This window comes from Thamnophis elegans, chromosome 2 (genome assembly GCF_009769535.1).
Source record: "Thamnophis elegans isolate rThaEle1 chromosome 2, rThaEle1.pri, whole genome shotgun sequence".
Taxonomy (NCBI): Eukaryota; Metazoa; Chordata; class Lepidosauria; order Squamata; family Colubridae; genus Thamnophis; species Thamnophis elegans.
In genome coordinates this window covers 134,753,131-134,765,005 of record NC_045542.1, presented here as the reverse complement: position 1 = coordinate 134,765,005, position 11,875 = coordinate 134,753,131, and the positions used below count along the sequence as shown (strand labels likewise).

General features: G+C 38.4%; 1 protein-coding gene across 1 annotated transcript in view; it reads right to left on the bottom strand.

Moving 5' to 3' along the window:
* Positions 1–2,568: 2,568 nt before the first annotated feature.
* Positions 2,569–11,875, bottom strand: part of SUCLG2 (succinate-CoA ligase GDP-forming subunit beta) — a 265,851-nt gene continuing 256,544 nt past the window's right edge. The window contains 1 exon segment of the mRNA XM_032210819.1: positions 2,569–4,078. Within this exon segment, the coding sequence (XP_032066710.1) occupies positions 3,963–4,078 (116 nt within the window). The 3' untranslated portion in view covers positions 2,569–3,962.

The following is an 11,875-nucleotide window of genomic DNA, read 5'->3' as shown; positions in this document are numbered from 1 at the left end:
TGTGTGCTGGGCAGCCATACAAGTGGCTTAAATGCTAAATAAATACACAATGACCAAAAGCAAACCAACCACGCAGTTGGGGGCTTAACAGTCTGTGTGAGCCAAGTCAAATTGCCTGCTTTGGTTGTTCGGTTTATTGCTTAGCCACTTCTTGGATGAACAATGACTGAATGGCTGCTTCCTCCTCATCTCATAGAGTTTGCACAAACCTATTTAGGTGGCAAAAAGCCCTCTGAGCTGTCCTATCCCTGAAGTGTTTACAGACACTTTGTCACTGTCAACCTTTTCCGGCGATGACCTGTTTCTGCTCTGCCTGGGCTCTGAAGAATCAGCTTAGGAAATGTCAAGTATCCTGCCAAAAAAAAAATCCCAGCGTGTTATCTTCCTAAGCGGCAGCAGCTCATTCACAGAATAACCTATTTTCATCAACAGCTGGCCACATTAGTTTTCCAAACAAATCTTGACTTCAAGAGAAATTCAGCACACCTACTATCCGTCAGTAAAACTGTGCTGGAAAGTGAGAGTAAGAAAAACTTTAATTAAGCCTGTAGCAGTGGTGGGTACCTACCGGTTCAGACCAGTTCGGTTGAACTGGTAGTGACTTGGAGGCCTGGGTCACTGGAAACCGGCAGCGACCCAGGCCTGCCACGCCCCTGAACCGGTTCTCCGGGCAGTGCCGTAGGTGCCACCATCTTTTTCTTCTGTGCATGCGCAGAACAATTTTTATTGTATTGCATATGTGCGCACAACACACATCAAGCGTGTGTGTGCACGCAGCATGCATCAAGCGCACTACACAAATAGTGACTGCTGGAACCCACCCCTGGCCTGTAGCTGTGATAAAGGTGTTGAGCCTGTGTAAGAGAAGCATCCCTTTGCAGTCTCAGGAGGATTCCTTGACTAGGATCAGTAGAAACACGAAAAGCTACCTTCTTTTTAGCAAAACCTGGAAAGTTTCACTGGAAAATTGCAGGTAGGAAGCTTTCCCAGCCCTGCCTGGAAATATTAGAGTGAAACTGTTGACTAATGAAGAGTTAAGATCAATAGCAAGCTAGTCAATATTTTAAGAACTGGCTGTGCCATTGTTGCTAGGTGATTGGTGCACTAATTGTAGTAGCTTAGCTCTGCTCTTAATTGGCTCACAAAATTTCAACAATTTGGCTTTGTGAGCCTGTATGAGCCAATTGGAAAACACCACCCACTACGGTGCAAGGAAAAGGGGCTCTAGATTCCTGGTGAAATAGGACCAAGCATATATTGGTTCCACACTTTGGGAGATTAACTTGGTACAGGTAGTCTCCACCTTACAATAGTTTGTTTAGTGAATGTTCGAAGTTACAATGGCACTGAAAAAGTGATTTATGATCATTTTTCACACACTGTTGCAGTATCCCCATGGTCACATGATCAAAATCCAGTCGCTTGGCAACTGGCTCATATTTATGATGGTGGCAATGTCCCAGGATTATGTGATCACTTTTTGAGACCTTCTGACAAGCAAAGTCAGTGGGGAAAACCAGATCCAGTCATGTCCATTCTCTATATTGTCTATGTATGTAAATATTCATCTATATATTTACATAAAAGTCATTTGCAAAATGCAACCTGATACTTGATTGCACCCATTTTTACTCCTTTATATCCCAAATCAATGGCTCTATGCACTGTAACTAAATTATTATATTATCATAAAAACAGCACACCCTTTCAGCTTTTTGTCTTTGCCACATTTCTTGGGTGGCCAAGGGAGTGAGGAACACAGTGATAAAAGAAAGTTGTCAACAGAAGATACAGCAAAGAATAAATAGGTAAAAAGTATCATGTTTTCTTTTTCATTTATTTAACTGGCTTCTCTGTCAGAATATTCATGGACTGGAATAGGACAGAGACAGGTCAGCCATTGGGGTCTGACTGGAATAGGGCATGGCAACAAGGTCAGCCAATGAATAGGCATAGTAACTAAGTCAGTCAAGGGGGGCTGTTTAGAAACTAAAACAGTATTTGCTGGAGACAGCTAGGTCCCTGGGTGTGGCTTAGGCTTAGCTGAACTGTCCGGTATAGAGGAGGTTATCTTTGTCTGTATTAAGCACTCTGAAACACAACTGTTCTCTCCTCTGCCTGTGAACCAGCTGTTGGTATTGTATATTTACTTCATGTATTATATTGTATATAAAGAGAAGTTAATGAATCCTGCTGAATCAGTTATCTGTGTGTGTTTTCTGGATTTGATTTCTGCAACAAACTCTGACATTCTCTTAATTTAGTTTTAAAACTTACATGGAGAACAAATCATGTTTTTTAGATCATATTTATGCAGAAATAGTGAAAATTCAAGAGAGTTTACAAACTTTTATATAACCTTGTAAGTGCCTTCTAAGTTGCCTGTGCCTGCTTTTATAAGATTTTTATGATAGGAAGAAAAATATGTATGACATGAGTATTTTTATTTACTTAACAGTTAATGGAATGACTATATTCATGGGACTTCTAAAACTATTCTCAAAAATGGCTTTCATTGGTAGCCATTAATGACCATGGTAAAAATAATGACAGCATTGATCAGCAAAATTCAAATGTGTAACCCCAGGGGAAATTTATTAATAGTGTTTAATTGAAATAAACAAAAAAGTATTCATATTATTTACTTTTAAAAATCACATAAATTCTTGGCTTGTCAGTTGAATAACATTGTTTATAACTTCTGATTTCAACAAGTATCTTGAATTTCAAAACTCCATTGTTAATTGAACACTTTAATAATGGTTATTGAATTAATTTGATAGCCTTTGCACTTTGTGAATACATATTTCCCAAACATCAAAGGCACAATCAAGCAAAAGTTAAAGCACTTGGAAATCCACTTTACTTCAGTATGAAGATGTTGCAGTTGGTGAACATTTGCACTGAAATTCACAGAATATACTAAAAGTGCTTAGGTGGCATCATTCCTCAATTTATTTTTCATATTCTTTCTGATGACAGCAGGTTTCCTGATAGTTTTGATTATTACCAATTTTGATTAATAATGTTAGAATAGCAGTACAAATGCCTTAAGTAATCACTCCTCTAGGTTTCTTCATGAGAAGGCTATTTTAAGTTACTATACATATTGATTTCTAAAGACAGTGCATATTAATTGGATGATATGTTCACAGATACTGCCAAATGTGACATTAGGGTGTGTAATTCTCCTTCAGTACTTAAAGCAATCACATGCGAATTTACAGGACAATAAAAAACGACTCTTTCATGGAACTATGATTTTGAATGTTCTTCTAATATGAGGTATACATTGGATATGAATCACTGCATTTTATAATAAGTTTGACATGATGGTGGTAGAAATCTAATTACATCCATTTATTTCCAATTATGCAATATAAAGATGCTCTAGCCTTAATTGGAAAGTGTTATTAAATATTATTTGGAATTCAAAGAGTTATTGGAGGCACATTGGAAGCTTCTGGCATGCCTGAATTAGATGTTATGATGGCTTGTATTTCAACATCAGGTTCCCAAGCCACATCATACCCCTAATTTTGGAAGTTCCCCACATGATTTAGAAAAGGCGTTTCTAAACTTTGATACTACCCTAGTAGTTCCTTAGAGTTTGAAAACATTCTCCAACAAAGGGCCAACCACAATCAAATATCCTTTTTTCACATTAAAGATGCATCAAAGTATCTTAGAAAAATTGGGAGTCACAAGCAATTAACACCTAAAAAGAGAAACCCAAAATGGCAACTGACAGTAGTTACTCATATTTGTTTGTAGAACATTCTGTCCCAATATTGAAAAATAAAGGCTTCGGTGGAATAAATGAAAATTCCAAGTTTCACCCACTGAATATTTTGCAGTTTTGTGATTAACAGGACACTTAAGCCAAATCTCGGTGCTTGTGGCTGGTTAAAATCATGTCTTCAATGGCAGTTCTGGAATGTCATCTCTGGTGTCATTTCTCTTTATTTCTTTGTCACGCAGGCCACTGCTTTCTTAGCAGCATCTTCAAGGTCACTTGCGGAAGTAATGGGAAGCCCACTTTCGTTCAGAATGCGTTGGGCTTCGTGAACATTTGTTCCTGAAGGGAAAGAGGAGGGGAAAAAAAGTTAACTCCTATTTCCTTCTAGTTTTTAAATAAAGGAGAATATTTGTAGCTTAAGGCTGAAATGAGAGGTCCTTGGTGCTCTCTGGGTTTGGTTGTTATAGAATAGAATAGAATAGAATAGAACAGAACAGAACAGAACAGAACAGGAAGACTTGTGTGGATAAGGGAGACTTAATCCAAGCAACTTGCCTTCTGGGTTGCACATTGACTTTGTTTATGAGAAGCCAGGAGGGAAAGTCATATATCACAGACCATGGGATGCTGCAATTGTTATAAGTGTGAGCTGGTTACCAAGTACCCAGATTGCAATCAAGTGACTATGGGCATGCTGGAAGAGCCAGAACTTCAAAGACTGGCAACCACCATTCATTCAGTGCCATCAAAATGTTGAATGGTCACTGTACAAGTTGTTGTGACTAGAATAGAATAGGGAACTTGGGAGGTCTTCTTTAAAAAAATTTTTTTTTATTAACAAACATGTAAAATATATACACACAAAACTTAGACATACACCACATTTACACAATACAATACGAACAGGAGCTTCCTGTTTTTTCTAATAGCAATTATCAATCGATACTGCTCACCTTATATTATTTCCCCTTCTATTGTATTTCATTCGGATTTCACCATTCTTAACCCTCTTATTTTACTCATAACTATTATTTTTGAGTTTTGTTATATTCCTTCATTGATTCTTGTTTCTTTCCTCCATCCACCTATACCACTTATCCCATATCTGGTAGAATTCTGATTCTTCTTTTCCCTGGATTTCTTTAGTTAGTTTATCCATTTGAGCACAATCCATAACCTTTCTAATTGTTTCATCTTCGCTTGGAGTTAATTTGTTTTTCCATTTCTGGGCAAAGGCAATCCTTGCTGCCGTAATTATATGTAATATTAAATACTGGATTTCTTTTTTGTATTTCTCAGACATTATTCCTAATAAAAAAACTTCAGGTTTCTATTCTATTTTAACCCCCGTTATTGCCTCCAGCCAATTTTTGATCCTTTTCCCAAAAATTTTAGCCTCCTCATAGGTCCACCATAAATGGTAATATGTTCCGTGTATTGATTCACATTTCCAACATTTTGGGGAGGTATTTATTAAGATTTTAGCTAACCTTGTTGGTGCCAAGTGCCATCTGTAAAACATTCTGTACTGGTTTTCCTTGTATGCAACTGATAAGTGTCATTTTTAAGTTTGTTCCCCAAAATTTTTCCCATTTGTCTAATTCAATATTATAGCCAAAGTTCTGTGCCCATTTTATCATTTGTTCTTTCACAATTTCCTCTTCTATTTTATACTTCAGGAGAAATTTATATATTCTCCCTATCATCTTTCTATCTGAGCTTTGAATAATTTTATCCAATTCGTGTGGTTCTGTTTCGATGTCATATAATTTAGTATCATTATTGTATATAGTTTTGATTTGGAGGTAAGTTAGCCAGTCAACTTTCATGTTCCGTTCTGCCAATTCTTCAATTGTTTTTAAATTTCCCTGTCTATCAATTAAATCTCTGTATCTTAGCATTTTGTTCAAATCTATAAAATTTGGATGGGTTGTCCTTTCTGTTGGTGATAGCCAATTCGGGATTTTCACATAGTGAATTTTTTTGATTTTGAGCCATTTTTGCAATAAAGCTCTTCTAATTAAATGATTTTGAAAGTATTTGTGCGTTTTATTTTTATCATCCCATAGGAATGTATGCCAGCCTGCTTACAAATCATGGCCTTCTAAGGTCAAAATTCTTTTATTCTTTAGCTCTATCCAATCCTTCATCCATGTTATTATTACTGCTGATGCGTATAAATCCCAATTTGATAATGCTAAACCTCTCCTCTCCTTGCTGTCTTGCATTGACTTTTGTTTAATCCTCGCTTTTCGTCCCTGCCAAATGAACCTAGTGGTTATTTTGTTTAATTCTTGAAAGAATTTTTTACCCAGATTAATAGGTGCAGCTTGCAATAGGAATAAGATTCTTGGTAAAATATTCATTTTAATTGTTGCTATATGTCCCATGAGTGATAGCTGAATATTTTCCCAATTTTCTAAATCTTTCTTTATTTGTATCACTAATTTATTATAATTATTGTCTTTAATTGTGGAACATTTTGCCGACTCCCAGATCCCCAGGTATTTCACTTTCTTAGTTATTTGCACTCTGGTTGCTACTTCCAGTTCCTCTTTTTGCTTTTTGTCATGTTCTTGGTTATCATTTTTGTTTTGTCTTTATTGATCTTTAGTCCTGCCACTTTGCCATATTCTTCTAATTTTTGAATTCATTTCACGGTGGATTCTAATGGATCCTCTAGAACAAATTCTGAGTCATCGGCATAGGCTTGGGCCTTATATTCTTCATTTTGCTTAAACCTTTTAGGGAACTTGGAGGTCATCTAGTCCAACCCCTTGCTTAGGCAGATAACCCTACACCACTTCAGACAAATGGTTATCCAACATCTTCTTAAAAACTTCCAGTATTGGATCATTCACAACTTCTGGAGGCAAGCTGTTCCACTGATTAATTGTTCTGACAGGAAATTTCTCCTTAATTCTAAGTTGCTTCTCTCCTTGATTAGTTTCCACCCATTACTTCTTGTCTTGTCCTCAGGTGCTTTGGAGAATAGCTTGACTCCCTCTTCTTTGTGACACCCCTTGAGATATTGGATATTTTCTGAGATATTTTCTTGCAGATGTTTCATTACCCAAACTCAGGTGCTACTGTTGATGTTACCTAATTTGGCTAACAAAATGTCTGCAAGAAAACAACTGAACTCAGGGAGCACCAAGGATCCCTCACTTCTAATTTTTTGAAAGCTGTAAGAGGAATGTGAAGGTACAGTACAGTTAAGATCAGGCACATTTCATATGGCGGCCCCATAAAAAAACCATAACACTATTGAAACCATTTCTAGTTGTATGAAATGTGTGGGTCTGTTGGATTTTGACTCTACATTATTAAAGTACATGTCCAGTGGGTCTTTTTTTGGTAATGCCTCCTCCTATGTTTAAATTTTACACTGAATCTAGTAGGCAGCTGAATCAAATTGAATCCACCAGGTGCAGGATAACCACTGTAAAATACAATATTGCTCTCCTATGGATCCAGAAGACAGAAGAAGGCAATCACAACCATTTGGCCAACTTAATACAGAGTCATTTAACTTACTTCAACTGCATATTAATAGATAAATAGCTCTTCATGAAATGTTTCAACAGAATAAATTACACAGCACAGGATCAGACAAGGAATATTAGCAAAGACGTAAGATATAGATCAAGATCCCCCCCCCCCACTTTAATACAAATTACTCTGGTAGAGATTATAAATAGCCTACCATGATTTATTTTTGTGTCCATTTATCAGAATGAAGAAGAAAGCTAACACCAGAAAACTAAATCAAAATATACATTTCATTAAAAAAAATGTACAGACTCTGGTGTGTTCTTACAACATGAATATAAACAGAGGTGTTACACAGCGGTGGGATTCACTTAGGTTTACCATTGGTTTGCAACTGTGAGCGCATGCACACATGCACACAGAGCCGAAAATGAGGCTACATAGGATGTTTTGGAGCCAAGGTAGGAAGTGGGCGCCCGCAGTTCGGCACTACTAGTTCAGGTGAACCAGTCCGAACCGCCTGAATACCACCTCTGGTCTTACACCTATCGAATTATCTGTTCTCAAAGGCAAAGATCTCTTCTAGGTCTACTACTAGAGATGGGTGGTTTCTCCATCACAGAACAGTTCCTTTCCAGCATCTCTAAATAAGGTTGGGAAAAATCAGGGCTGCCCTGAGAAACATTTCCTGCCAGGAAATGAACCAACAAAGATGATACTCCTTCATCACCATTCCACATGCAGGAGCAAAGATTTAATTGTCAGGTCAACACTGGTGATGGGATGCTGTCCTTCCTCCAAACCTGACAGGATGCAGCTACTTTAAAAGTTGAAGAACACGCTGAGCTGGACAAACAGTTCAATCCTCAACTGAGAACAGAAAGCGCTTGCTGTCAGAAGCAGTTCTCTTAATCTCTCTACTGCCAGGGCTGATTCTGAGAAGGACCTTTCGCAGAATAAAACCAGACAAGCCAACACTGTGATTCGCTACAAGGCCATTTTCTTTTACTCCAGCATTCTCTGGCGTGTCCAGTAGATGCTTCAACCCTGTGCAAGAAGTTCACTCAAAGTATCTTCTGAATCGGCCACGATAAGATAAACCAGAGATTATTCAGATTGTACATTCAGTTGCAGGGCAAGGTATTTCCCTTAGGAGGGGACAAACATACAAGCTTTTAAAGTTTTACGTTACAGCCTTATGCATGTTTACCTGACTGCAAACCTCTTTTTTTGTCTTTAAACAAAGAGGGAATTTGTTCTGAATAAATATGCATAGGGCTACCCTCAGAGATCTTAGAAGTGGACACAGACATCAAGTCCAGTCAACGGTAAGACTTGTAGCCTGCAAAGAAAGAAAGGGGGAAAGGAAGAAGCCATAAATTAAGAGAGACGTTTCAGTGATGTGGATGAAACACCGTGTCAGGCTCCTATACAAGACACATGCATGACCAAATCAGAGGAGATTAATTAAAAAAAAAAGGACTGGTCTCTGCTCGCATCCTGCAGCTCTTTGTTCATTAATACTGAAAAAAGACAGGCCCAGTTGAAGTGTTCTGACAGAAATGCTCATGCAGATTTAGTTCCTCCCCAGAAGTCTCTCTCTCTCTCTTTCTCCCCTCTGTTTTGATGCTGATTGGGCACTTCGTGACACTAATGGCATCTTTCCCTTGGTAGCAGAAAGTATAATGTGCATAACCAATGGCTGTCAACATTCAAGATCATCTCCTCTCACTATGCGCTGGCAGGTTTCACCATGAACAATGAATGCCAATAAGGAGGGCCTACAATACTATTAAAAACTGCTCCCAGGGGTAGAAATCTCAGCCCCTGAGTGAAATATTCACACATGTATTGTGATTTTGATGGGAAAAGAGCCAACAGCCACATCCTGCCCTCCTGAAGTGTTGAAATGTTTAACAAAATCAGCCAGATCTTCTGTCCTGCCTGACAGGTTTGTAAGTGTTTCTACTTATAAATCAAAATGGCAGGCACCTTGGAATTACAACAAGCAGCAGAGATGTTGGAGGAATTGTAATGCTAATTAAAAGGCTTTATAATGTCCACGAAGCATGATTAATAAAGCGAACTATTACCTAGTGAGAGGTATTTGTTACCTTGCATAGTGTTTTGTGGATAGTCTGTTTCGTCAGAATTCCTGCAGTAATTTTAAAAACAGGTCACTGTTATCTTCATAACCCTCGAAAGGAGTGTGTCAGTGTGCGTGTGTATTTGTGCACACAGTTGAAAGCTAACTTGTAATTCTGCAGCACTGGGAAGACTTGAACGACAATCTTCCTGATTCACAGCTCAGGCTCTTAACCAGACTATTACATTGACTTTAACTTTGGATATCATTTCAAAATAATTGCTCCTAGGCTTTAAGATTGAAATTTCAATCCTTGCTATGAGCAACATATCTCCACAGTAGATGCTCAATAGTTATGTGTGTGTGTGTGTGTGTGTGTGTGTATGTATGTATGTATGTATGTATATATATATATGTTATATTTGTGCTGATAAATTTATATATATATAATCTCTGAACTGTGATGCAAAATGGAGAGGTCAAAAGAAATGCTAAAACTTTAATGTATCTGCCAGTATTTGCCAGTGAATTAATTTTAAGTCTGTCTTTCTATCTGTTCTTCCATCCACCCATCTTATCTCTGTGCATACACATACTGCTTTTCTCCATGAATGTAAATATTTCAGTTATTAGCTTGCTTGTTGATATTGATATAATATTGATTGATATCAGGGGTGGGCTTCAAAAATTTCAGCAATGGGTTCTCTGCCCGGTTGCTGAGTGGGCATGGCCATGGTGGCCATGGCCATGGTCTAGTTGGCCTCCTGCACCATGGCGGGGGGGAGGGGGGAGGGAATGCATTTTCGCCTTCCCCAGGCTCAGCAGGCTTTCCTCGAGCCTCTGGGAGGGCAAAAACTGCTTCCCCTGGGCTCTGGAGGCCGGAAACTGCCCATTTCTAGCTGGAACTTCCAGGGGGCCAGTTTTCCCCCCTCCCCAAGCCTCCACATATGCCCCGCACTTCCCTCAAATCCAAAATTGGCTGCGTGGTCCTCCAAACCGGCCGTAACATTAGCTATGGGTTCTCCCGAACCTGGACAAACCGGTAGCAGTATACAATATACATATTGATATAATACACAGCTCTTCAGAGTTCTGTAACTCACTCAAATAAAACTGCTTTGAAAGATACTTTTTAAACCTGAAGACCCATAAGGAGAAAAGCCTTTGAGTATGCTAAGAGAGACATCACTTGAAGTCTCTTCCTTTTCCCCAGGAAAGTAGAGGAGAAATGAGGTGTTTTCAGGGGAAGGAGGATGGTGAGGAGATAAAACTACCTTTCGTACAATGGTAACATGACATTTGTAGATAACCACTAAGAGGAACATGTTATTTCTATCCAGAAAGATATCAAGGGGTGTTCATTATGTGATAAGAAGAAGTCTTGCAAGATCTTTTCTTTGTATTGCACAGAACATGATTTTTAACATTAAAACTCACAATTTCACAATCCCAGCAGCATGTGCAATCTGTCTCAATTGTAAGCATATGAGTATAAAAAGACCCGGGCTCAGCAGAGTGTACAAAATAAGAAACTATAAGAAACTATAAACAACTGAAGTGCACTTTGTACTATAATTGCTATTAATCACCTCCTACTTCTACCCTAGGATAAGCTGGGTTTCTGCTTCTTTTCCGAGCCATACCAACTTAATTTGTGCCACTTTATGTGGCAATAAAGCCTTTTGCAACTCTGACACACCACATAAGCTCATAAAAAAGGGGAGAGAAATTTGACAAAGCCGTTTGTGTGAGACTTATGGCCAAGAAACAGGGTCCAGTAGAAAGGGATCATTATTTCATTGGTATAAAAGTTGAGGATGATGAATCTGTATCCATGTTTATTACGTTACTTCCAATATTAGTTTTTTTAGGATATTAGTGTATTTTTTGGTGTACAAGACGCACCTTTTTCCCTGAAAAAAAAAAGGGTGAAAATCTGGGTGCGTCTTATACACTGAATACAGCATTTTTGCCCTCCTGAAACCCTGACCTCTTTGCAAAAATGCCAGTGCATAGCCTTTAGGAGGCTTCCAGAGTGCTCATGGGGGCTAGGGAGGGCAAAAATGAGCAGAAAATGGGGCGTTTTTTGCTCATTTTTGCCCCCCCCCCAATCCTCAAGAGCACTCTACAAGCCTTCTAAAGGCTATGCATGCCCCTTTTTTGACAAAAAATGGGCCAGTTTTTGCAAAAATGGGCTGTTTTTGGGAGGTCTGCAGACTTTTCTAAAAAATTTGCGTCTTCAAAATCTTGGTGTGTCTTATACTCCGAAAAATACAGTAACTTTGGTATGATAAACTGGCATTCTAGGGAGTGATCTATACTGTGTATTTCTATCTCCCTCCCTCCCTCTCTTCAAAATACAGAGGCAAAGTATAAAAAATGGTCAATTATATAGTTGGAAAACTGGATTATTTGTATTGACAGTTGTTTCCAACTAACAAACTCTAGTGCTCCTTAGTGCTAATCATTAGTGTTCTATATTTATGCACATAGTAGAGGCTCAAGGCAACTTCTCAAAGGCAAACATCATTTTGACCTAATTCCCTTTTCCTTTGCCA